The sequence below is a fragment of the Notothenia rossii genome (assembly GCF_949606895.1).
Source record: "Notothenia rossii genome assembly, chromosome: 9".
Lineage (NCBI taxonomy): Eukaryota > Metazoa > Chordata > Actinopteri > Perciformes > Nototheniidae > Notothenia > Notothenia rossii.
In genome coordinates, this window is record NC_136907.1 from 55414498 (window position 1) to 55441016 (window position 26519).

General features: G+C 40.4%; 2 protein-coding genes across 2 annotated transcripts in view; both read left to right on the forward strand.

Annotated features, from left to right (window-relative positions):
• LOC307018584 (CTD small phosphatase-like protein) overlaps positions 1–26519 on the forward strand; it is a 125927-nt gene that overhangs the window by 62464 nt on the left and 36944 nt on the right. The window lies entirely within an intron of this gene.
• Positions 597–26515, forward strand: LOC307018161 (vasoactive intestinal polypeptide receptor-like). The gene is made up of 13 exons (XM_079648285.1): positions 597–670; positions 9870–9963; positions 11353–11466; positions 16679–16788; positions 16878–16975; positions 18147–18276; positions 20612–20765; positions 21727–21787; positions 22678–22744; positions 22824–22915; positions 23137–23266; positions 23883–23924; positions 24075–26515. Exons 1-13 carry the CDS (start codon positions 611–613, stop codon positions 24264–24266), a joined length of 1344 nt encoding a protein of 447 aa, XP_079504411.1. The 5' UTR covers positions 597–610; the 3' UTR covers positions 24267–26515.

A 26519-nucleotide genomic window follows, 5' to 3' on the forward strand; every position in this document is an offset into this window, starting at 1 on the left:
TGTGTTAACTACATTTGAAGCAGTCAATTGTTCAATATGTGCATCTAAATGATAAAATAAAATAAAAAATGCAAAAGGTTTTAAAGCAGAAGTACCTCAGATTGTATTTGACCAACCCACAATACTTGAGTAAATGTACTTACGTGCTGTAAGGTAACTAAATAGACACTAAACAACACTAATGTTATTTCAGAAACTCAGGCAACATGAATAAACTGTTTACAGGGTTATGCAATAAAACACACCATGCAGGCAGTCAGATTATAAACTAGATTTCAGTGTCATAATACCAATAGGCTATACAATATAAAACAAAGGGTCAGTCCGGTCTTCATTTGAATTTACGGTTTATTTTCAGCTTTGATTTTACGCCCTGCTGACGTTCACTGATGATCTCTCATTGGTTACTTGGTTGGTGAAGGTGAAGCTCGAAAGGGAGGAAGAGGAGGCGTTCAGGAGCGGAGCAGCGAAACCCTCAAAACCATAGACTGTATATATAAAGCTCACAACCTGCGGAGGACTATCACCACTTCAACCAATCTTATACGAGTTTTTGTTTTTTTACTATCAACATTCTTTCATTTTTAAAGCTTCAACTTCTCTAAAGGATATGTTAGTGTCAGTTTCGCACAGCATGTTCTTCATTCTCTCCTTCATGTTGCTGGTACCGGTAAGTACTTTATATTAAACCAATTAAACCAAGCTTTTTACACCATGGTTTTGGATGCAGGGCGCACTAATTTGTCCTAATGGGAAGCTTGAGTCATTTACCGGTCAAATACGCGAGGAGGGAAGCTGCTAAGCATTTAGTTAGTTAGGAATAAACGGTCTTTTTGTTCCATGTTTTTTTTGTAATGCTAAATTACTTATTCCACAAAAATGATCTCAACTTTAGTAAACACAATATTTGAAAGTAGTTATTTTTGCATACTTCTTAGTGGATACGATGTGGATTAAATTAAACAAAAATGTGTCACAGTGTTAGTCGATTCATATTTTCTTTAGTCGAGTATAGAAACTAGAATCACGAAAACACTTAGCCTCAATAGGAAGGTTTCGTCATACTTGCTTTTGTTATAAAGCATATTTTAGAATCAATAGCCTTATATTTAAACTTGATGTGTTTTTTTATGTTTATTTCTTCTTTTGTTTTTATTAAGAATGTCTTCGGCTCCAATCACTCCGGGTTCAGCTTCTTTTCTGCATGTCAATCTCCTCAGGCAAAACATGCAGCATTTAAATGGCCGTTCCAAAACAGATCCTACTGCAACTGTTTTCAGTGACATTCATGTGTTTTCATGTCCATAGCTGATGTTTTTTCTTTATTATAAGGTTAGGTCAAATAACCAGAAGAAGTCAAAAGGACTTCCTCGGTACTCTCTGGTCTCCAGCTTCCTTATCCCTAACCGCCTCCTGTGAAGAAGAATGTATGATTCATGCTGGAAGTCAGTTAGGGGTCATAGCCCTTATAATAGCTTTTAACATCTGTATTTGTACACACTCAGACTGTGTCAGTGCCTCACAAATTGAAGAACAGTACAATAGATGGGCTGTCTTTGCTGGCTGGGAAGTTAAAATGATGATCATAATGATGGAGTGCAAGAAGTGTTCTCCTGATTCTTCAATTTGCATTGCTTAAGGCTGCGCTGATCCATCACTGACAATAATTTTTGCACAGTTTCTTGTAAAACTGTTGAAATATAAGACTATGAAAAATACGCAACTAGAAAGACTACAAATCCCAAATGCATTCTGGGTCGCGTAAGTGATGTCATAGGCGATAATGCTCCAAGACTGGTTGCGACTCGCAAAGCAAAGAAGATCTCGCAATTAAAGCAAAGAAGAAGAAGATCTCGCAATTAAAGCAAAGAAGAAGAAGAAGAAGACTGATTTATTCCCTCCAATAAATATAAGAGATTGCTCCAATAAATTCACTTTTACAAGATGCCTGTGTGCTTGTACCAGGTTGTAATCACAAAAGTGATCATACCACTTGCTCATTCTATCGCTTCCCGTCTGATGAAAGAACCAGGAGTCGTTGGACCAAACATATCAGGTAATATACATGTTTTGCATGGAACATAGTCAAGTTAGCTATACCTAGCTAGTAGCAAGCATGTTAGTTAGCATTACATTACATTACTTAGCCTTGTCATTTGTATTAGCCTTAACATGAAGTAAACCAAAATGTTAAATAGTAAGAGTAGTCATGATGGTAAGTATTTTGTGAAACATTTGAAGAGTAGCCAATCGCCCCCTCCACCTCCACCAGGTGCTAAGGGGGCGGGAGGTAGGCTAACGCCACATTCACATCAGCGATCTTTTGTAATTAATGTTATCTGCACAAATGGTTAACATTGAACATTAAAAGATCAGGCAGTTCAGGGAGAGTCGAAGGAAGGAAGGCAGGCAGCTTTGCATGACATTCTTCTGGACGTGTTTCATTGTGATGATAGTGAGAGTGAGTCAATCTGCTTGTTGGAAAGACAGTAGTTGAGTGATTTCTGAGAGAAAATTATTAAAAGAGATAATTATTCAGTGTTGTTACTTTAAAGTGTTGTTACTGACCTTTTTCTCTTTTATTTTCTTTACCTCACCTGTAACTGCTGAGACCCTGAGGAACATGCACACTGGACTGACCTGCTCTGGCAACCTGATTTCCACTGTACGTAATAGTATTTGGTTATGGTATATTATTTATATACATCAAAGGCACAATGCACCCCCCAGAGACACACATGTATTGAGTGTGATATTTTGAATTGGTCATGTGAAATCATCTTTACATACTAGAAAACTGTAGGAGCGGCAACTTGTTTTGAAATTGAATTTTTAATATCCGATAATAAAGTTGATCTGTTTTCTTTATTCTTCTCTCTTCCCAGCTCCATCCAATAAAGTCAATGTATTGTATGACATGAAGTTGTGCTTCATTCTGAGTCAATAATAAATTCATTCTGCCTTCAACTGCAAAATGATTGTGGACTGCACCGACATCCATGTAGCTGCCCCCCAGTAAGATGAACCAAGCAAAGCTGACATACTCAACATACAGCTGTGCTCTTAAGTTTACATGAAGAATTTGTGAAATATTGGTAATAACAGGTTTAAATGATTATTAGTAATTAATTATATAATTGTCTCATTGTAGACGAGCAGACATGGAGCCAGATGAGATAAACAGAATATGCAGCTGCCATTTTCCACATGGAAAAGAGAAAGGGCCAAGTGTATTTGAGTGGACAAAAGAGAAATCCCAAATACGAAAAATCAAATTTTACAATTTACAGATATGTATACAAATATATATATATATATATCCTATATACACCATCATGTATAATGATGGTGTATGATGTAGAAGGAAGTGTGGTAGATAACAAGTAAATATAGAGTTACATACAGATCCATGTTACAGCAAAAGATGGAATAACTAAGAAGCACGCAGTATAATAATAATTACATGCAACAATTAAATAACTGCTCAGCATCTCCACCACAATCCCAATCTGCTGTGTCCTGTTTTCCTCCCCTCTGCATAACACCCCATCACACATACGAAACACAACGCAGAGTCCGAGGGTGTTAAGAGTATGTTTATTTAAATGTCCTCCTCTCTACTGGCCAACACAGGGAGCATATGCTGGGTGTAGAATTGTTCCAGGAGGAGGAGATTTCCATGCCATGCAGGGTCTTTGGGGATGGGGATGATGATCGCCTCCTTCGTAGTCCACAGTAGCAGAGACTCCGGTCTGTGATGTGCAGCTGTTATATAATATACAATACATTTTTGAAAAACATTTGATCAACAAAAAAGGATTTGGTCAGGATCTAGACTCAGTGTGTAGTTTATTAATTAATCAAAGCTCTCTACATTAGGAAAACACATACCAGTGTACCAGAGGGAGTCACACACAGCTGTGCCTAGATAACCAAACAAATTGACAACAGGGAGGCAAACTCATCAGGTATGAAAAAGGTGACAAGGATCCGAGCCCCCCGACCCCACATAATATCGGCTTTAAAATTAGGAATAACAGAGGATTTTAGCAGTCAGAACAACTAAAGCAGCAGTGTTAATATGAACAGAAACGCCAAAGAGTCACATCTAATAGAAATATATAAAAGCATTTATTTTAATTGTGTAGCAGTCAGTTTATAATTTTGGCAGCACTGTTGAGCATTTTGATTGAATTCATTTTCATGCCTCTTTGCAAGGCTTAGTCTTTCTATCTTTATAGCCACTGGTGTAAAGTAACTAAGTTCATAAACTCAACAAGTACTATAATTGGGCACAATTTTCCAATCTGCAAAATGACTACTTTTACTGTCGCTACTTTCACTATATTTTGATAATAATACTTTTCTACTTTTACTTAAGGAACATTTGGAATGCAGGACTTTTACTGTAACAGAGTATTCCTACAATCTGATACTTCTACTTTTACTCAAGTAGCCTACACGATCTGAGTACTTCTACTTTTACTCAAGTACAAGATCTGAGTACTTCTACTTTTACTCAAGTACAAGAACTGAGTACTTCTACTTTTAATCAAGTACAAGATATATCCTTATACCACCTCTGCTTATAGCCTATGAAAAAAAGGATTAGAAAACGAAGGCTAAAGCTAACGTTAGCAGATAGTGACAATGTATGCTAGTTAGCTAGCTCAACGATAATATTGCGACGGAAAAAAAAACCTTTTCAGTGCACATCACGCTCTGCTGCTCCGAAAGGGAGCTCTGCTCTGAACACCTGAACGGCCCGTTCTAACAGCTGTTCACCAGCGGTCCATTCTGTGCCACAGTGACTCCGAACCACACAGTTAATATTGACGAACGCACCGTAGGTAATGTAGCTGCTGAAGCTAGACCATCATCGCCGAGCAGCAGAGCCTTATTATACATCATGAGCAGAGCCGACAGGCAGGAAGACTCGAGCACACAGCTCGCGCTTCATTACAATATATTAAAAAAGCTCGCGGCCGCACATTAATCCGGGTCCCAGAACCCCCTCCCATACCCCAAAATATTTTATTGCAGATCTACATGAATCACACAAACAACCTATTTTTGATTCAAAACGGCGAATTTCGCCGAAAGGTGACAAGTTCCATCCATCTTCTCCCGCTTATCCGTGGTCGGGTCGTGGAGGTAGCAGTTCCAGCAGAGAGCCCCAAACTTTCTTTTCCCTGGCCACATCAACCAGCTCTGACTGGGGGATCCCAAGGCGCTCCCAGGCCAGAGAAGAGATATAATCCCTCCATCTGGTTCTAGGTCTACCCCTTGGTCTCTTCCCAGCTGGACGTGCCTGGAACACCTCCCTAGGGAGGCGCCCAGGTGACATCCTAACTAGGTGCCCGAACCACCTCAACTGGCTCCTTTCGACGCGAAGGAGGAGCGGTTCAACTCCGAGTCCCTCCCGGATGACCGAACTTCTCACCTTATCCCTAAGGGAGACACCAGCCACCCTGCGGAGAAAACCCATCTCGGCCGCTTGTACCCGCGATCTCGTTCTTTCGGTCATGACCCATCCTTCATGACCATAGGTGAAGGTAGGAACGAAAATGGCCCGGTAGACAGAGAGCTTTGCCTTCTGGCTCAGCTCCCTTTTCGTCACAACGGTGCGGTAAAGAGACTGCAGTACCGCTCCCGCTGCTCCGATTCTCCGACCCATCTCACGCTCCATTGTTCCCTCACTCGAGAACAAGACCCTGAGATACTTGAACTCCTTCACTTGGGGTAAGGACTCATTCCCTACTTGGAGTGGACAGTCCATCGGTTTCCTGCTGAGAACCATGGCCTCAGATTTGGAGGTGCTGATCCTCATCCCAGCCGCTTCACACTCGGTTGCGAACCGATCCAGTGAGTGCTGAAGGTCGCAGACCGATGAAGCCATCAGAACCACATCATCTGCAAAAAGCAGTGGTGCAATCCTTAGTCCACCGAACTGCAGACCCCCTCCCCCACGACTACGCCTCGAAATCCGATCCATGTATATTACAAACAGGATTAGTGACAAAGCGCAGCCCTGGCGGAGGCCAACCCTCACCTGAAATGGGTCCGACTTACTGCCGAGGACCCGGACACAGCTCTCGCTTTGGGAGTACAGAGATTGGATGGCCCTGAGTAGAGACCCCCTCACCCCATACTCCCGCAGCACCTCCCACAGTGACTCCCTGGGAACCCGGTCATACGCCTTCTCCAAGTCTACAAAACACATGTAGACTGGATGAGCGTACTCCCAGGCCCCCTCCAGGATCCTTGCGAGAGTAAAAAGCTGATCCGTCGTTCCACGACCAGGACGGAATCCGCATTGTTCCTCCTCAATCTGAGGTTCGACAATCGGCCTGACCCTCCTTTCGAGTACCTTAGAGTAAACTGTCCCGGGGAGGCTGAGTAGTGTGATGCCTCTGTAATTGGCACACACCCTCTGATCCCCCTTTTTGAAAAGGGGAACCACCACCCCGGTCTGCCACTCCTTCGGTACTGTTTCCGACTTCCACGCAACGTTGATGAGACGTGTCAACCATGACAGTCCCTCAACACCCAGAGCCTTCAGCATTTCTGGGCGGATCTCATCCACCCCCGTGGCTTTGCCACTGTGAAGTTGTTTGACGACCTCAGTGACCTCCCCCCGGGAGATTGGTGTCGATCCCCCGTCATACTCCAGCTCTGCCTCTAACATAGAGGGCGGAGTTGTCGGGTTCAGGAGTTCCTCAAAGTGCTCCTTCCAACGCCCTAACACTCCATCAGTTGAGGTCAACAACGTCCCATCCTTACTGTACACAGCTTGGATGGTTCCCTGCTTCCCCCTCCTGAGGTGTCGGACAGTTTTCCAGAACAACTTTGGTGCCGCCCGAAAGTCCTTTTCCATGTCTTCTCCGAACTTCTCCCACACCCGCTGCTTTGCCTCGGCCACGGCTGAGGCTGCTGCCCTTCGGGCCTGTCGGTACCTTGCAACTGCCTCGTGAGTCCCCCGGGATAACAAATCCCTGAAGGCCTCCTTCTTCAGTCGGACGGCTTCCCTGACCACCGGTGTCAACCAGGAGGTTCGAGGGTTACCGCCCCTTGAGGCACCTAGGACCTTGAGACCACAGCTCCCTGCCGCGGCTTCGGCAATAGAGGCTTTGAACACCGACCACTCTGGTTCAATGTCCCCAACCTCCACAGGAATGCCCGAAAAGCTCCGCCGGAGGTGTGAGTTGAAGGCCTCCTGAACTTGGGCCTCCTCCAGACGTTCCCAGTTCACCCGAACTACACGTTTGGGCTTACCAGGTCTATCCAGAGGCTTCCCCCGCCACTCGACCCAACTCACCACCAGATGGTGATCAGTTGACAACTCCGCCCCTCTCTTTACCCGAGTGTCCAAAACATACGGCCTCAGGTCCGATGATACGATAACAAAATCGATCATGGACCTTCTGCCTAGGGTGCTCTGGTACCACGTACACTTATGAGCATCCTTATGTTCGAACATGGTGTTTGTTATGGCCAATCCATGACTAGCACAGAAGTCCAGTAACAAACCACCACTCCGGTTCAGATCAGGGGGGCCGTTCCTCCCAATCACTCCCCTCAAAGTGTCTCCATCATTGCCCACATGTGCGTTGAAGTCTCCCAGCAAGATTAAAGAGTCCCCTTCAGGAGCCCCATACAGGACTCTTTCCAGGGTCTCCAAGAAGGCCGTATACTCTGAACTGCTGTTGGGTGCATAAGCACACACAACAGTCAGAGTTTTCCCCCCCATAACCCGCAGGCGTAGGGAGGCAACCCTCTCGTCCACTGGGGTAGACTCCAACAACGAAGCACCCAACCGGGGACTTGTGAGTATCCCCACACCCGCCCGGCGCCTCACACCTTGAGCAACTCCGGAGAAGAATAGAGTCCAACCCCTATCCAGAAGTAAGGTTCCAGAGCCGACGCTGTGCGTAGAGGTGAGCCCAACCAGATCCAACTGGTAACGCTCCACCTCCCGCACAAGCTCCGACTCCTTCCCCCCCAGAGAGGTGACGTTCCACGTCCCCAAAGCCAGCTTCTGTCGCCCGGGTCTGGTCCGTCGAGACCCTCTGCCTTCACTGCCACCCTTCTGGCAGTGAAGGCAAGTGACAAGTTTGCATAACCAAAATCCTTGAATCTACACACAGCAAATAAACTCAAATGACACAACGAGATGTAAAAAGGAGATCACACATATAGTCGATATAAAACTGGCCGCTTCAATCTGAAGAGCAACTAAAACAAAACACGGGAGTGTATCTTGTTCTTGTGGACACTAATGTTATCCACAGCATACACAGAGACCACGAAGTTCTTAAGGAGAAAACTAGTTGCTAAAACAAAACACGTTAGTGTACCTTGTTAGCTAATGTTAGCTAGCTGACATTAACCTTAAACATTGCACTCATATTACTCACTGAAACCTTGTAAAGCCGGTCCCGCATGCTGGCTCTTACAGAACCGACTAACTCCACTTTCGTGTATGTACAGCTCTCAACATGCCCAGACTTGTAGTGGTTTCACCTCGTTTTATACTTTTTCGCCTCATTCTGAAAGAAACAGGTGAAATTTGCTAACGTGACGGCCATCTTTGTGATGATGACGTGTATTGTGCGAGACCAGAGACCTGTAGTTCACTGAGCGGTTTCACACAAAAAAATGTGTAACTTCACAGTTTTACGACACATTTTTATTTTTTTGACTTGCAAAATGTTCTTTTAATTTGACAAACATCATATGTGTCATTCGTGGCACAATTCAAACGGGATCGAAAGATGACTTTTCTCTCTCCATTGACGTCAATGTATAATTTTCCGCTTCCGGGGTCCCATGGGTCGGAAGTAGATGGGCAGGACTTCGCCTCTCTATGTTCAACTAAACTGGCATCAGCCAATCAAATCCCGTTTATGCAAATCCCGCCAGTACAAGCGCTAGCCAATTAAACCGCGTGCAAACTGGGAGAGCCAGACCGCAGTTCATTTCCTCATATTCCAGATGAGAAGTTACGGTAGCAAATCACCCGGTTCTTTACGACCAGACTATTTACCGGGATACAAACCCGAGGAACCAGGCATGAAGGGAGGTGGCAGAGACAGTGGGTGAAACTGGTAGGTTTTCGGCTGTTTGAGGAGTTTATATCCAGTTTACTTCGTTTTAACATTGCTATTGCTTTGTATGTCGGGGGCGGGAGATTCATGTGATTGGTTGTTGGTCGCGTTGCTCGCAACGAATCGCCAAGCTTCAGACACGCCCAGCATCAAGATTTTTTTCATGCCTGTGTGTGTACGGGCCGTACTGTGGCTGAAGTAGCGCAGCGTACCCTTAGGAGCAAAATGAATCATAACTTAAAAGGGGAAGTCACCTTGTGTGTGTGGGGGGGGGGAGACCCTGGAGTCATATGGCTAACAATAGCCACATAGTACCAGTCTGATTAATGCCCAAAGTGCGAAGACTCATCCATCTAAGTGGAAGCAATACATATCTGGGTCCTGCAGAGGGTTTGCATATTTTCCGAGATGATAAACTCTCATGGGTTCAGATTCATGTTGAACTGGCTACAAGATTCCCTCCTGGTCTTCCAAAACCGCACATGCAAATCTAAGGAATCTGATGGTTGAATTACAGTCCAAAGATTGATTTTGTGTCTGCCAAGTGCCGGACGGAGAGATTAATGGTCGCCCCGGTCAGCTCATCTCAGAAAGACCCCGGCGGAGACAACAGGACGTGTTTGCATTGACATGTTGAGCGAGAACATGCTGCATAACTCTTGCAGGCTTCACTAATAGACGAATGATCCAAAAGACACATTACATGTCAACGTAGCCAATGATATATGAACAGAAAACATGTGTCAAATGTTCTCTTTGCAGGTGTTTTCCGTGCAGAGTCAGATGTGTGACATGGTGAGCGAGATAGACAAAGAGAGGGACCTGTGTGAGGCTAAAATTGAGAACAAAACAACAGGTATGTAGTTATTTTTGAGTGTGTTGGACAATATCTTTATTGTCCTTCCTGCACTTTTTCTGCTCAATCTACTCAATCCACAAGTATTTTTGATCGAAGTGACACGACAAGCTCTAAAGTCAACAAAAGCTTTTCAAACCTCCCCCTGGCTTTACATAACACATCGCATGACTGAACACTGTTTTAAACCTAATGCCAGCCTCTTGTCACATGTGCCTTGCTTACATATTAAATTAAACTTTCTACATTTCCCCTTACACTTTCCATACATGTCAAGGTTAGAGAAATATCTAAAACAGAGAATAGTGTTGAGGAATTGGATTAAATGAGGGCTGTGTTTAAGAGCAAAACTATACCTAAACATTGTTTTACAAACTCTCACACAACTCGTTCAGTGTAAACTTAGTCTCACTTATCTAGTCAGATGATCACTACTTCCGGAAGACATGCATTTTCACAAAAAACACTTCCACATAAACAGTGTCACAAATGTTCAGGCAGGCTACTCATACTACTCAGGTATCTATGTAAGATATCAATGTTATTGGATTTTACAGCACGAGTTGCATGAAAGTGTGTAAAAGGATATTTTGATATAGTTGTTCTGTTGTTTAATTGCCCCCCATTTACTCTAGTCATCAAGAGTTTTCCCCATTTTTGTTCACCATTTAGGCTTTTGAGAAAAACACAATGTTCTTCGAGAATTCAAGGTACCAGGGGATGAGTAATTGGCACAGAAATGATCATTTTGTGAAGTGTTGAAGTATTCCTTTAAGAAAAATTGGTTGATGAAGTTGTCATTACAGACTGCTAAGTGGTGTGTTTCATCGTCACAGCACGCCACACTCAATTATGTTCTACAGGGAAATAATCATATCTTGAGCCTCCATTACCTCCATTTACCAAAGACACTTAGTTGTTAGTTTTTAGTCTTACTGCATGTATCAAGAGACTCTGTTTACTTTCACACAATGAAAAAGTCATTAAACACTCATTATGTTTTTTTAGTTTGATATCATTTTATATATTCTATCAAATCCTCTGGGTGAACATGCAGTGGAGGAGCAGGTGTGGATGCAAAAGTGCAGTGACCTGATTCTGCATCCCAAGACCAAACATGTTGAATTTAAATAACAGTGTGTAACGAAGGACAGGGAGCTGTTTCATAAGTCATGGCGGCAGGGGTGTTAATCCAGGTGTTATGGACCCAGGACAGCTGACTTTGGCCAACACAGTTCGGCTGCCATGGGAACTATGGGGCTCCGCCTTCACCTGCTGTTTGTCACTGGAATCACCTCTCGACAGTTCATACTGTGAAAAAAAAGTTGTTGCATTTGAAGTTCCAATGTTTGACATTCACTAATATGCCTTTTTTGGTGTCTTGATCAGGTTGCAGAGGGATATGGGACAAGATCACCTGCTGGCCCAGCGCCGATCTTGATGAGGTGGTCACCATCCCTTGCCCCAAATATCTCTTCTACTTCTCCAGCGACGTTCCCACACGTAAGAAACTCCTCAAATAAGCTGTGTAATGTGCCTGTGTGTGACATTAAAAAAAAAGATAGGGAAGTCAAGGGAGTCAATATATAGAAAGATGTTTTTGCCTGTAATCACTCAGCTGTTTGGGGTCTTTTGAAATAGATAGACAGTGCAGCCGTCACGCATCAGTCAGTGGTCTCATGACCATCCAAGACAATATATGGACATAGTAACACACATATGGTCATTAACATAAATGGACAGTGACATATCAAGATTAGTTAAAGCTGCTGTAATCAACAGTTTTATATTAACAAAGTCTCAAAATACTAAATATGTGTAGTGTGTAAAAAAGGGGTCCGTTGTAGTGACACTCACAGAGATTAACACTCAACTCTGCAGTTCCCTCCCAACTCTGTGAAATGTTTTTTTTTCTTTTAGCTTATTATTTTGGTTTCATGGCCAACAATTTATTCAGTTCACATCATCTGGTCATTTCCAGCTGTACTTGTATGTAATATTTTATCCAATCCTATCGTTTTCTGAACCTGTTTCTGTACTAAAACTTAGACAAAATAATATGTGATGATATCTTCCTAAACAGTACAAAGTCTTGAAACATAATCATATAGATATGTCTTCTTTGATATTGGTTAATATGACTACCTTACTATAATTATGATAGACAAATAGGGCTGGGTGCCAAATAACCCAGTAATGAGTAGTAGCACATTTCCCCAGCCAAACAGTAGCTGTATTCAATTGTTTTGTGACTCATTCTCATAATGTCCTTCTGGTCCATGTTCACCTGTTGTTTCTACCTGTCCTTACACCCCACTTCATATATCACCAGAACAATGCTAACTAAAAATGAATGTCACAAACAAACAACTTCCCAGCACCATGCATGCATCAAAGACACATTTTGTTTATCTCTCCTGCTTTAATGTGTAAGAAGCCTCTCGGGGAAGTAGATCCAGTAGCAATTATGTACTGTATAAGGGAAACACTCTCAAGAGGGTTTATTGGCTGAATTGCTGTGTGTACTGTTTGTACAGAGTTTCTCGTATAGCTCTGCCATTAATTAGCACATTGACTCGACTCAGTGTAATTGCTCTGTAAGAGACGAGGATTCTTTATTAGTATTTTGCTGGCAGAGAGCCCTCAATTTCAACTTGGTGCCTTGAGAAATGTAGCTTTATTGAAGTCAAAGGAGCTTGAAATTAGCTCATAAAAACATAGTTATTTTCTAAACTGTACAAATTGTTCATTTCAGATAGATAGATAGATATGTGTACAATGTATTTGTTGAGGTGAAGACGACCCAGGGAATAAAGCAGTCATTCAGTCTGTGGTCATTCAACTCTATGGAGCTTTTTTGCCTTTTTAAGCCTTTTTTTATATATTATTTTGGTTTACCCATCCACCTGTACAGCACCAAACAGAAAACAGACAAAGCTAGAAATGAGCAATTGGCACAATAACATTTAATACAATGTAGTTGTTCAGTTGCTAAGGGTCAGATATTTGTTGTCAATGGTTATTGGAGACCACAACAGAGCTAAAAGGAGAACTACGTTTGGACTCACATTCCCATGTGACCAGAACATTGAATTCTAATGGCTCAATTTGTTGGCTGCATGTATAATGATACATATTTTTGCCTACATGTTAACTCAATTTTATACCATTACACCACTATGTTAAGGGATGACACTAAAGGTTAATATGGTTAAATCAACTAATTGATATCAGCATGACACTACTCCAGTTTATTACCTACATTAAGACTATAAAACGTTATGGTTAAATATGCAAACAATACATTATATGAACAATTTGTTATCATAATTCATTATCAATTTATCCTTTAATTATTGATTATTTTATTGTTATAGGCCAAACTCTCAGGATTCATCAGTGCATTAAAAACTTTTTTCTTTGTTTCATTAAAAGTAGCTTTTGGATAAAACAAATATTAAGATTCATACCCATCTCTTGACATTGAATATATCTGTTTCTGCTGCTGAAAGCTGATCAAAAGGTCTGCACCTATCCTAGGTTTTGCGTATGTCACCTGTTGGATAATTTCACAAATTCAACCCATATAATTGATTGCAGAGCTTTAGAACACCTGAGTGCCTCTGCAGAGTCTGCACACATGCCGAGGGGGTTCCTGCAAGTATTTATCTCTGTGATATATTCATGTCATGAGAGGGATTCAGATGGAGGATTTATAATCAGAATGTGAAGGTTCAGTGCAGAAGAGAGAGGATTTCTTGGAAGTTGATGTTACCTAGATGGGAGAATGTGTGACCCGGGGGAGGAGAGCACTCCAGGGAAAACTGAAGGGACACATGAGGAATCCCCAGATTTTTGGGGTTGAAGGCAGAACAGGAATATTTCACTGACATGCCAAAGGTTCAGGGAATCAAAAGCAGACATGAGATGATAAGTGGCCTGTGATGCTCCGATGTGCAGGATATCAATTATGCAGTACATCAACAAATCATTGAAGGTCTCTGCGGGTGAACCTGGTTTACTCTCAGTTCATGTAAATAGGACTTAATGAAAGGATGATGATGAATGGTGTGGGATTCTGTGCTTTGTCAATGACTGTGAGAACGTAACAGGAACTCAGTATGACAACCTAGTTTGTGTACTGCTGTGCATTTTAAAGTGTATTCATTTTATTTGGAACATGTTTTGAAACCCTGAGAAGTGAGAGCAATATGAGGTATACCTTGAAAGATGTTGCCCTTTTGTAAAAGAAAATATCAATTTAGCTTATTATCCAATGAATGCGCTGTCAGTCAGCTGCGTAACACTAAAGTTATTGACACATCCCCGGCTATACATTTGATCCTAACACACAAAAAAACAAGTATTACGAGTGGCGCCACAGAGATTCAGGGTCAAGTCGTAAATTAAGCTGAGATCGAGTTTGCCATTCTCATGAACTCTTTACCTAGTAAGTCTAACACAAACAAACCGTCATTCATCTCTTTAAAAAACACAGCGACTCACCCTCACTGCAAGCCCACGAGTGACAGAGTGCTGGCTGTCAATGGTTTCACCTACAGTATATGCCATAATACTCTGTTGAGCTGAAGCTAATCGATATAGGCTTATATAAACCTTCTGCCAGGTTATAATTAGGAAGGATAACGTATTTGACTACACCACATCGAGAGAATAGCCAAGATTAAAATAAAAAAAAGCCTCAAAATTAAAGCAATGACATGGAGATTAACTTGTTTGAGCTCTCCTCGTTGTGGTGCAGGACGCTGAAAATCCTTGCAGTCATGTTTTTGGGGGATGATGAAAGCATTCTTCTGGCAATCCCTCAAACAAGCCAAATCCAGTGGTGGCATGGGCTGAAACAGCACAGGCTTATCATCTCCTTTGTGTCTTGTCATGTTGTTTGAGGAAGCTAAGCCTCCATCTTCTCTGCAATACGCCACTCAGGTATTTGTGAGCCGACTATAGTTTAATGCCAAACACATTCTAAGACTTTGGATTGTTGCTCATTTCCCAACTCGTCCTTGATTTGATATTGGCTGGGCAGCAATATATTAGGTAAATGTAAGGAATGTCCTATATTTATATTTCAACCGTAGCATTCAATGCATGGATTATTTTGTCACCAACAACACACACACTGTCTTATCGACAGGAAAGAATGAGGAAATGTTCCAGATGAATAGGAGACGTCAATCTGTGCTTCTTACTACTGCTGACAGGATCAGACATGCTTCATGAACGCTGTAACAAGAGGTGCCAATCTAGTTAATGATGAGTGTCTCAGTGTCTTCTTCCTGTTAGTTTTGAAAACATAATCTTCTAAAAGTCACTATGCACTCCTATTGTACACATTTTGATATTTAGAAAATATTGGAAATCTCTAGCCTCTACTCCTTTACTCTGGTGCATTTCCTAAAGAGTAGAAGAAAGAGCATTATTATGATTTTCTTGTTGCTTGAGGCTACAGAGGAAACGGTACAATGCAATGTAGGGGGTAATACAAGACTGGAATATACAAATGTTTTGACTTATTTATTAACTTTTTCAGTTTGAGTATTTCACTGTGCAAATCTAGCAACCTCAAGGATCTACCACTTCAGAAATGTACATTCCTCTAAAGCACTAGACTCTCCTCTACTAAGCTCTACTCCACTATCATTCACCTTTCTCTCCTCTACTGGACTGTCTATCTCTGATCTACTCTACTGATCTCTACTCTACTCTGCTCTAATCTTCCTAGATTTATTCTACTGAGCTCAAGTCTGATCTAATCGTCCTAGCTCTACTCTACTGAGCTCTACTGTACCAAACTTTACTGAACTGTCCTTTAATATTCCTATATCTATTATACTGAGTTATAGTCTGCTCTACTCTAGTGAGCTCTATTCTTCTCTTATTTACTCTACTGAGATCTATTCTGATCTACTCTGAGCTCTTGTCAGCTCAAATTTTCCTAGCTCTATTCTACTGAGCTACACTCAATTTGAGCTCTACTGAGTAGACTACTGTAGATACTACTGTACTGTATAGTTTTAGTATAATTTATATATTCTACTCTAAGCTTTTCTGTACTCTAATCCCCTCTGGGATGAAAGTGCCCTCTGTTGTGGTCACTGTAATGCACTTGGACCTTTCACTTCTGACCCTACGGGCATTTCAGAGTACACACGTGTGTGTGTGTGTGTGTGTGTGTGTGTGTGTGTGTGTGTGTGTGTGTGTGTGTGTGTGTGTGTGTGTGTGTGTGTGTGTGTGTGTGTGTGTGTGTGTGTGTGTGTGTGTGTGTGTGTGTGTGTGTGTGTGTGTGTGTGTGTGTGTGTGTGTGTGTGTGTGTGTGTGTGTGTTTGTGTGTGTGTGTGGCCACATACTCAGTTAAGTAACAGATGGAGGCAAATGCACATGGTAACCTTTCCAGCATGTCTGAGCCTTTGGGACGACTGATCCCTTCAGTCTCCCCCTACATTTTCTTTTAGTATTTGGGAGTATTCCAGTGAGACCCATACCTCTAAGTGTGACATAATTAAGTGTCAGTAGATGTAGGATACGTTTTGCCTTGTGGCTCATACAGCCCATACTCCCCAAACATAGCAACAACATTATAATTACGCTTGTATAACTAATGAATTCTAATTGGAATACAGTGAATCTCCCAGAGTGATGAGTTGTAATTTTGCCAGATAAAATTGAATATTCCTTCTGTATTTATGCTCATTAGGTAACCTGTCAAAGACCTGCACCGAGGAAGGCTGGACCCCAATCAGCATAGACTCATACATAAAGGACTGTGGATACAATCCCAACAACACTATAGATGATAATACATCGGTAAGAAAACAAAGGTCTTCCAGCCCCATGTTCTGCTGCTTTAAGTGTCACTGTTTTCACTGATCATAAGTGAATTTATGTATTTGCAGGGGGAATTCTTCGACGCTATCAAAGTGGGTTACACCATCGGTCACAGCGTGTCTCTTATTTGTCTGACGATTGCCATCATCATACTGTGTCTCTTTCGGTAAGCAGATACATCAAAATGCTACTCAATGTTCCTGTGTAAAGACAATCAAACACCTTTTCCATCATTAAGAGCGATAAAAACCAGCCAATCTCTCATTTCACACCATACTTCCTGCATTTTATAGAGGTTTTATAGTGTTTTTCACACACAGTAATGTGACTGTGGGACAAGAAGTCCAAATTTGACATTATCTGCTGTTGCAATATTTCTCAAAACAAAGCGGTTAACTGCAAGCAGTCTTAATGTCAAACCACTTAGATGGACTGCTGTTGTTCATATTCCCTTTTGACCTTCAGCCCTGGGCTTGCTGAGAAAAAGTACATGTTTGCATGACAAAGCACTGATCATATCAGAATATGTTTAAATGGCTGCTGTGTGTTGGTGCTAACACAACCCGGTCTGTTTTTTTGCATTTGGTTTGTTTGTGTGTTAGGGGCTAAACAACAAGGCAAGTGTTTACTCCTCTGAGTTATAAAATGCAAATGGTTTGGACTCTCGAGCAGTATGGGTTGTGTACAGCGTTTGCTGTTTATGTTCATCTGTAGACAGCGTGTTGAAGCAGCTGGTTGAAGCTGTGTGTCATCGCGCCGTCCTGATGGGATGCCTCGCCTGATGGTTTTACACAATTCCTCCTCAATCATAAGTTCACCAGGAAGGCATTTGTTTGAGAACACCCAGGAGAAGGAATTTACATTAGTGACAGTTTCTCTGCAGAAAACCCTCATCTGAACTTGATTACATTTGAATGTCAAGGTTGTTTCACATCTGTTTCTGCATGATAAATATATGTTTCACTGGAAAACTAGATCCTACATTACATCACAGGATGAAACATACAGATAGCTTTTCTTGATAATTATATATAGCTTGAAATAAAAGAATACCGACACAGTAGGAGCACTTTACAAGGCAACAACCATATTCTAAGTGCTTATAATGACTACTTGTCTCGGGTAAAATACACTTGTTTCTGTGAATGTTTGCCCCATAACTGAAGTCTGTGACGCTTCTACTGGATATTCTCTTTATATTCTTTCAGATTGCGTGCTTTGGGGCCATAAACACTCACCTTTTTAGAAAATGTTCAGGCTATGTAATGTTTAGAACAGAGGGGTGTTGCTTTCCCCTCTAGATTGAAAGAATCTAACTGTATTTTCCTCTTTTGCAGGAAGCTCCACTGCACAAGAAACTACATCCACATGCACCTGTTTGTTTCTTTCATTTTGAAAGCTGTAGCTGTTTTCATCAAGGACGTGGTTCTGTATGACGTGGGGGAGACAGATAATTGCCAGTCACCTGTGAGTACTGAACGCACCCTTTCTCACTCGCCAACATGTCCATTTTATTAGCAAAGCCGTAAACTTTATTGATTTTCTTCCCGGCATAATCAAAAGTCCTGCCACTTGATCAAGTTACCCCATCTATCTGATGCTCGAGTAGCCAGCTGTTAGTTTCTCTCCTTCGTTTAGGAAAAACCAATGTATATAATCACTCACTCAGCAAAACTGCATTTAACGCTTTGTCTCAGAGTTTACTTAACGCCTAAGTGCTCAGGTGGTTGTGGGTGTAGCAATGTTTGCCAATTTTTTTCCACTCCTGAGTCAATTCCTCATTCATCTATCCAGCAGGATGTTGTGAGAGTTCCTGTTTGCCGAAGTTAAGCCTGAACTAGAGAGATATTTGTCAATAAATCACATTTAAAGTTTCATATCATGTTTTAATCGCCCCATCTCTACAACATTACCATTGCAGCAAAATCAAAATGCCATAAGTGTTGAGTTAAGATAGGGAGTTAGATTAGATATTGGATAAGAGTTTCATATGATAAGGCTTTTTATATTTGATTGATCAAGTCCCTAACGTCAGTGGTGTTTTCTCAGCTCTTGGTCCAGCTGAATACACTACTTTATTACCGGAGAGGATTAGATCAGCACACCGTAAATCACCTGCTTTACTACCGCTGAAGTGGTGATGGTTAATGGCTGACTTTAGATATTTCCTCTTGAGGCTACACCCGGTCCAAACACAGCTGCTAACCCTCTCCTCTGCCTCTGAAAAAAAAAAAAAAAAGACATTAGTAGAAAGCAAGACAGTAAAGGGGACTTTACTTACTTACTACACGCCGTGATCAGTTTACTCGGTACCAAGAGAAAAACTCACCTTGGGAAAATCGATTTATAGGAAGCCAAACTGAAAATTGTTTACATCTGTTGGATCATAAATTCGTAAAGCCCAAAACCTTATGTTCTCTAGTAAATGTGTATATACATGTATGGATTCGGTGGTTTTTAGCTTCCTAAATGGACACAATTTCCCATAAGTCCTGGATACATTAGTTCATTTTTTTTCAACTCAACTCAACAGAGAGTGAAGAACAATCTAGAAATTCTACAAAACCAAAAATTACAATTGAAGAGTAGGAATAAGAACATTAGAATACTATGTTGGTACATTTTCATGGGAATTGTAGTTTTTTGATAAATTGGTAAGGTGATTGTTTACGATCATATACACTGAACAAAAATATAAATGCAACACTTTTGTTTTTGCTCCCATTTTTTATGAGATTAACTCAAAGATCTAAAACATTTTCTATATACACAAAATAACCATTTCTCTCAAATATTGTTCACAAATCTGAAAAAATCTGTGATAGTGAGCACTTCTCCTTTGCCGAGATAATCCATCCCACCTCACAGGTGTGGCATATCAAGATGCTGATTAGACAGCATGATTATTGCACAGGTGTGCCTTAGGCTGGCCACAATAAAAGGCCACTCTGAAACGTGCATTTTTGCTTTATTGGGGGGGTCTGGGGGGTCCGAAAACCAGTCAATATCTGGTGTGAGGGTTAGGATTAGGGTTAGGGTTAGGGTAATGTTGTGAATCGAGTGGCCTGTGTTCGTCGTCCATAACATACACATGCCCATACCATAACCCCACCACCACCATGGGCTAATTTAGGGTTAGGGTCAATTTGCTGTCTTAAAATTAACCCTTTGCTGTAAGGGGTTAATTTGCTGTCTTAAGAACTTCATGTGTTACTGTTATACTAAGTTTTATTGTTTAATCCTTCCACATGAATGTTTTTTTATGACGTTTCTGTGGCTTTTTTTCAGGAAAGTTACCTAATCTTGCTTTAAGATTTGTCAGCTAACTGTTGTTTTTATCTGTAATATCACACATATGCAGCCTCGGCACAAAAACAATATCCAACCAAGACACAGCAAGTGGCTTTTGATAGAAAATAAATATAAATGTAAAAACACCATGAATCTCAAATACACTTTGACTTCAGTTTTAATCAGTGTAGCAACCGTAATTACCATAATCAGCACAACCATAAGGTCACCCCTATAGAGTTTTGTCTAATTATATTATGCTCATATTAATTGGGATAATGACTGTCTCCTCACTGCTGCTTTTGATGAGTGCCTTGCCAAGTCTAATACAAGTGTTTTCTTCTAAGAGAATCATTAATTCTAATTTTAGAGTAATACCCTAAAAACATACTCTGTGTCTTGTCCACTGGCACCTTAATTTGTCTTCATCATTTGAATATATTAATGAAATTGCATTTATCGACATTGCCTTGTAATGCAATAAGCTGCTAATGTCCTGGTTCTCCTGTAGGTGAGCTGCAAAGCAGTGGTGGTCTTCTTCCAGTACGGAGTCATGGCGAGTTACTTCTGGCTGCTGGTCGAGGGCCTCTATCTCCACACTGTGTTAGCCATTTCCTTCTTCTCTGAGAGGAAGTACTTCTGGTGGTACATACTGATTGGATGGGGTACGTACCAGCCTTTGTACCATATGTTGATGAATACGGATCTCTCACACAGGCACAAATTTGCAGCAAGAAATCATCAAATGTCCTTCAAGAGGATCCTCAGTCAACCTGAATGTCTGTTTTGTTTGAACTACAACAGCCACAACATACATGATGATATGTAAATTAATTTATAAGTGGGGTTTTATACATGCAGAGGAAACTGCTTTGCCTTTCCATCTGCATATGAATGATTCCTGCTGCCAGTTTTAGATGGGCAGCAGCAGGCAGCTGCCACGCCGCTGTTATATTGCAGTCTAACGCGTCTTGCGATGCTTTTGATGCTCTTGATAGGAAAAAGGCTAATTTAATTCATTTGTGTATCTATGGCAGACGTAACACGTGAATAAAATGTATTCCTTCCCAAAGTAAGACATCAAGTAAATTGAGCTTTGAACCTTTTATATTTGTAATGGATAGCTTTGGCAATAGGGCCTAAGGATATGAAATACACATATATTCATCAAAAAGCATGTCTAGAGCTTTCATCTACGAAAAATATGGGCCCTACAGTACATTCTCATATTTAAAAAAACGTACTTGAAGTTCCAATGTGTCTTCGAAACAGTTAAACAACCATGCTCAAAATGTCTGATGTTTTTTCCCATCACAGCAATAAAGCATCTATCAATAGGCACAACATGTTGTGTCTGCCAGCAGGAAAATGGAGACAAGCCTTTCACTTTTTTAAGAGCACATGAGTCCGGTTAAAAATGATAAGCATACCCAAAACACAATTTTACTTCATCCATAAAATCATCCAAAAGATTACATGCTCAAGGCTCAGCTTCAAATTTGGTAATGTGGAGTCAGTGTGGTGTTTGAACATTGTGGATATAATTAATAGTGTCTCTCCATCATGTAGAGATTATTTTAATATTGAAATAACTTACAATATTATTTTTATATTTCTTATTTGCAGGAGCTCCAACCATCTTTATCTCAGCATGGGTGATTACAAAGGCTTATTTGAATGATCATGGGTGAGTCAATCATTCATATTTGCTTTTATCTTGTAAGCCTACCTTTACTTATGACTGACAAGTTAATGTCAGCTGATTTAAACATAATTATACACTCAAAAATTATAAAAATAGCTGGTTTTAGTGGAGCTCTGTAGTGAACTATCAATCTCCAACAAGACACAAAGTCTAAGAGCTGAGGGATTTTATGGCTACACTACCTTACAAAGCCAAAATGTGACATCTACCTAATCTATTTTTTTTAAAACAAGACAGGTTTTCTTTTAATTTGCTTTACCATTTAATATTTTTTCAGTGTTTGTTAGATGTGTGTAAAAAAGTGTAACATACTTCTACCTGAATGCTAAAGCTAGAGAGCTATGTCATGTTTAAGCTAGTTTGTGAGGAAAAAAATATTTTTAAAGAAAGTAAAAAATGTGTTGACATTGTAGAAATGTTTTATTTTATCCAACAAGATGAGGAAACGAAGACCCTCATGGTACTAAAAATGTACCAGAACTGCTAAAAGATAACTAGCCTAGCTTAGCTAAATTAGCACCACAGCCTCTCTGGCTAAACATGAATTCACGCAAGTTTGTTTGGTGTGTTAACGCTAATCTAAATAGGTTATTTAAGTATTATGAACTTTAGACTCTGTTATTTAACTAGTTTATTAGTTCAAATGAACAAAAATATATAAAAAAGAAAACTGTTTCTTAAAAGATACTGGGTTTACCTAGACACTTAAGATGGTTTGGCTAACTAGCATCAAAACATAAAAATCCCTTTTCTCTTCCCCATTGTTTCTGCTGCTCTCTACCTTTGTACTACAGCTAAAGGATTTGTTATATTTTAAATTATGATTTAACTTGCAAACTATTTTGTATTTACTCCTTTTTCTCTTCTGACAGATGCTGGGAGATAATTGACGACAGCCCATGGTGGATCATCAAAACACCTATTTTGGTTACCATACTTGTGAGTCACCATGGATAACATTTCATATGCAGCCCTTCAAAATGCAATCACATTAATCAGTCTTTTACTCTTTTGGCAGGTGAACTTTTTCCTCTTCATCTGCATTATCCGTATCTTGCGACAGAAAATGAATTGCCCGGACATCGGAAGAAAGGAATCCAATCAGTACTCGTAGGTTTTCAATGCAGTGCAGAATCTCTATCATAGTCATTTCTTATCAGGTGACATTGAATACATTCTTCTTCTTCTGCTATGTTGGAGGTGGTGAGCAATCACACCTCCTGCATAGTGAAAAGCCCGGCTTTGAGTACAGATTGAAAGGTTTTCACAAGGTGGAACTCAAGCCTTCTCTTTTTCACCTCCTCTGTTTTTTGTTTTGTGACTTTTTTCAGGAGACTGGCTAAATCCACTTTGCTGTTGATACCTCTTTTTGGCATAAATTACATCATTTTTGCCTTCATCCCTGACCACATCCACCACCAAGTTAGGATGGTTTTTGATCTTATTCTGGGGTCCTTTCAGGTAACGTCACATGACAACATACAAAGTGTTGATTTGTTAGTACCAGTATCTCAACTTTCCAAATGTTAGAAAGAAGCAACACTGATAAATGATGGTATTTTATGTACATTATCTGTCTTTTGACTGGCCTGGGTTGCCATGTTGTGTCTGAGGTAAAGAGTTGTGTCATAAATAAAACACCAGATTAGTAGAAGAGATACTTTCATTCTGTAAAGTTACATGAAAATAGCAGGATGAAATGTGTTGTCTAATAAGGCAAGTTAATGGCTGATTCAGCCGAAATGTTTAAAATTGTTCACTTGAATAATGAGATGGCTGATTTACAGTTGGTATTAGATTGAAAATGAGCGCTGAGAGCCAAAGGCAATGATGGATAGCGATGGAAAGTATTCCTCATTTATAACCGTTTTAGCCTAGAATGATATCTCCTGGGAACATTTCCCAGAGATCTAAATGATGAACCTCCTGTCTGACTCTAAAGTTTGTCGTAATCTTACCGTCATTATTCATACACAAGCATTTTGAGTGTTTCCCCAGCTGTAATATCACTCTGGTATTTCTTTTCAACAACAGCCGTTATCAGGCTGTGCGTTTTATATTCTTCTCTCTTCCTCAGGGTTTCGTCGTTGCAGTTCTGTACTGCTTTCTGAACGGAGAGGTAAGTAAATGCAAACATAAAACAGCTCTTGATGTTTAAAGTCCTTTTATGTCACTTATTTTAATGTTAAGTCCCACTCCTGTTTGCCTTAAACTCTTAATCTCCACCTCATCAACCTGTTTGCATTCTACCCACTTGTTTCTCCTGCAGGTACAGGCGGAGATTAAACGTAAGTGGCGCAGATGGATGCTGCAGAGGTTCCTGGGTACAGGCAGCAAGTACCAGAAGCCCTCCATAGGCAGCAACGGCAACAACTTCAGCACCCAGATCACTATGTTGACCAAATGCAGCCCTACAATGCGTCGGGAGTCTGAGTGTCAGGAGCACTTCTCTGCTATCTGAAGCGTCTCTGTGTTTCTATCATTGGGTACTTAATTATACACACATGCACTGTTGCCAAGCACTTCATATTGGTTACTGGAGGTTAATATTAAATATTGTGCCAAGGCTAATATTTGTTCATTGTAACTTTATCAACAAAAAGTGAGAAGTGATTTATTTTTGCAAGTGTGAAAAGGCATCTGAACTCATCTCCTTAAGTTACATTTGCGAGACTTATAGCTTTGATCGGGAATTAACTTTCATGATACCGGTAGTTGACCTCTTTGACCCTCATGTATCTTATATTAACATATGGGCTAGTCTCTCGCTAACAGATTTGTTTTAAAACAAGTATAGCTCTGAGATCACTCGATAAGGCAACCCAAACTGGCTCCTAACAAGTTGAAAATCAATTCTCAGAATAAGTCTTTAATGATGAACACAATGCCAAATACTGCAGGGAGAAAGACCACCAACTATGTGAATTAAAGGGAAATGAAATGGAGGTCTTGGCCAGTGTTTTCCATCTGAAGTTAAGCAATAGTTGGACAGAGGCAGAGATGAGCTGCGTCCTATAAAAAACAAGATGTTTATTAAAAGGGTGTGTTACACAAGAGGGCTCCAAGCACTTAACCTAATGGCCCATGCTGCTCAAGAGACCCGTGGTAACAACTTGGATGAGAGTGTCAGGCTGTCATGAACAGTAGTCACATAGGAGGTATCTATAGCATAAACAATGTATCGGATGTTTTTATCCCGTGTATGACAGTTTTATACAGGGAATACACATTGCAGAATTACTGTCGGATAACATTCCAGAGGAGACAGTAAAGCTCCCGCTTGTGAAATTTATCTCAGATTACAAAGGCTTTTAGTTTTGTCTGAGTGCAGTCGCTCAGCAGACGTTCATTTCTATTTATACTGTTGCTGCGACTAATGGACCAGATGTGTTTCATTATTAGTTCACAATACACAACATTGTGAATAAATATGTGACAACACTAACTTCCATTAACTGAATTGCATGGACAATTCATTTCATTGCATTGAGTGTAAGCTCTCTATGCTATGCTGTCAGAGATTAAGTAGGTATTGTTATTTTATCTTACTGTTTTTTAGCCACGCTAGCAGCATGGCTGTCGGTCAGTTGGCTGAACATTTTGGTCCGGATGGAAATATCTGTTAGACGTATACAGACTTTATCATCAGAGGATGAATCTTAATAACTTTATGATCTTACGACTTTAAACTAGCATATCCAGCAGGTCTGAGTTTCTAGTTATTTAGTGAAATATGTTATGCTCCAAAGCTGTTTGAAAGGTAATAACCACGGCAATGCCTTTCTTTTGGTATTGTCATCTATACTTTACTATACTGAAAGTTTGCTTAAAACTGCAAAACTAAGGACATTTTCATCAACCTCAGAGCTTCTTTGAGTATATCAGTAATTAGCAAATGCTAACCTAAGATTCCAAACATGGTTACATAAACCCTCTAAACATCAGCATGTTATTATGCCAGCATTTACCTAATATGTAACCCCTAAAGGACCATTTGTACATACATATTTATCCTGTGATACCATGAATTCTTGAAGAAGACCTTTGTTTGTAAAGATAATACAAAAATAAATATTGGATAGGTGCGCAAAAAAAACGGTTTTCTTCAAGGATTTAAGGTGAAAGGGGGAAAGCACTTAATATACAAATGATAATTTTGTGGATTAAATATTCCTTTACATTTAAAACCCTACCTCACAAAGACGCTCAATCTGCTGTATATTGTTTCATGTATTTTATCGACTTCAATAACACCCTGCATGATAGTTGTCATTCCCTCCCTCCCAGGTCAAAAAAAGACTTTTTCGACATTAATATGTAAAGGCAGTCATAGTGTCACATTTCACGTATGAGTGATTTTGGAGTTTGATGTTTACTTTAACCCCTGGTCTTGTTGTACCAGTGTTTGTAAAGCTGGAACTACCTGAAATTACCTCAGACTTGTTGTATATTGTCCTAAACAGATATCTTTGTTTATAATGTGTGTTGTGGTGATGACTTAGAGTGCTCAGGAGTCAACTGGAAAACTGTGGTTTATATTTAAACGTTCCTTGCTCATTCTATCTACATAATATATCTCTAAAGTGTATTTTATCTGTTGCCATGTATATTATCTGTAAATACGGTGTACTGTACATTATGCTGCATTTGCTGTAAAAATGTTATTGGACAAAATGTAAAATGATGTTGAATAAAACCATTTGCACTGTGGACA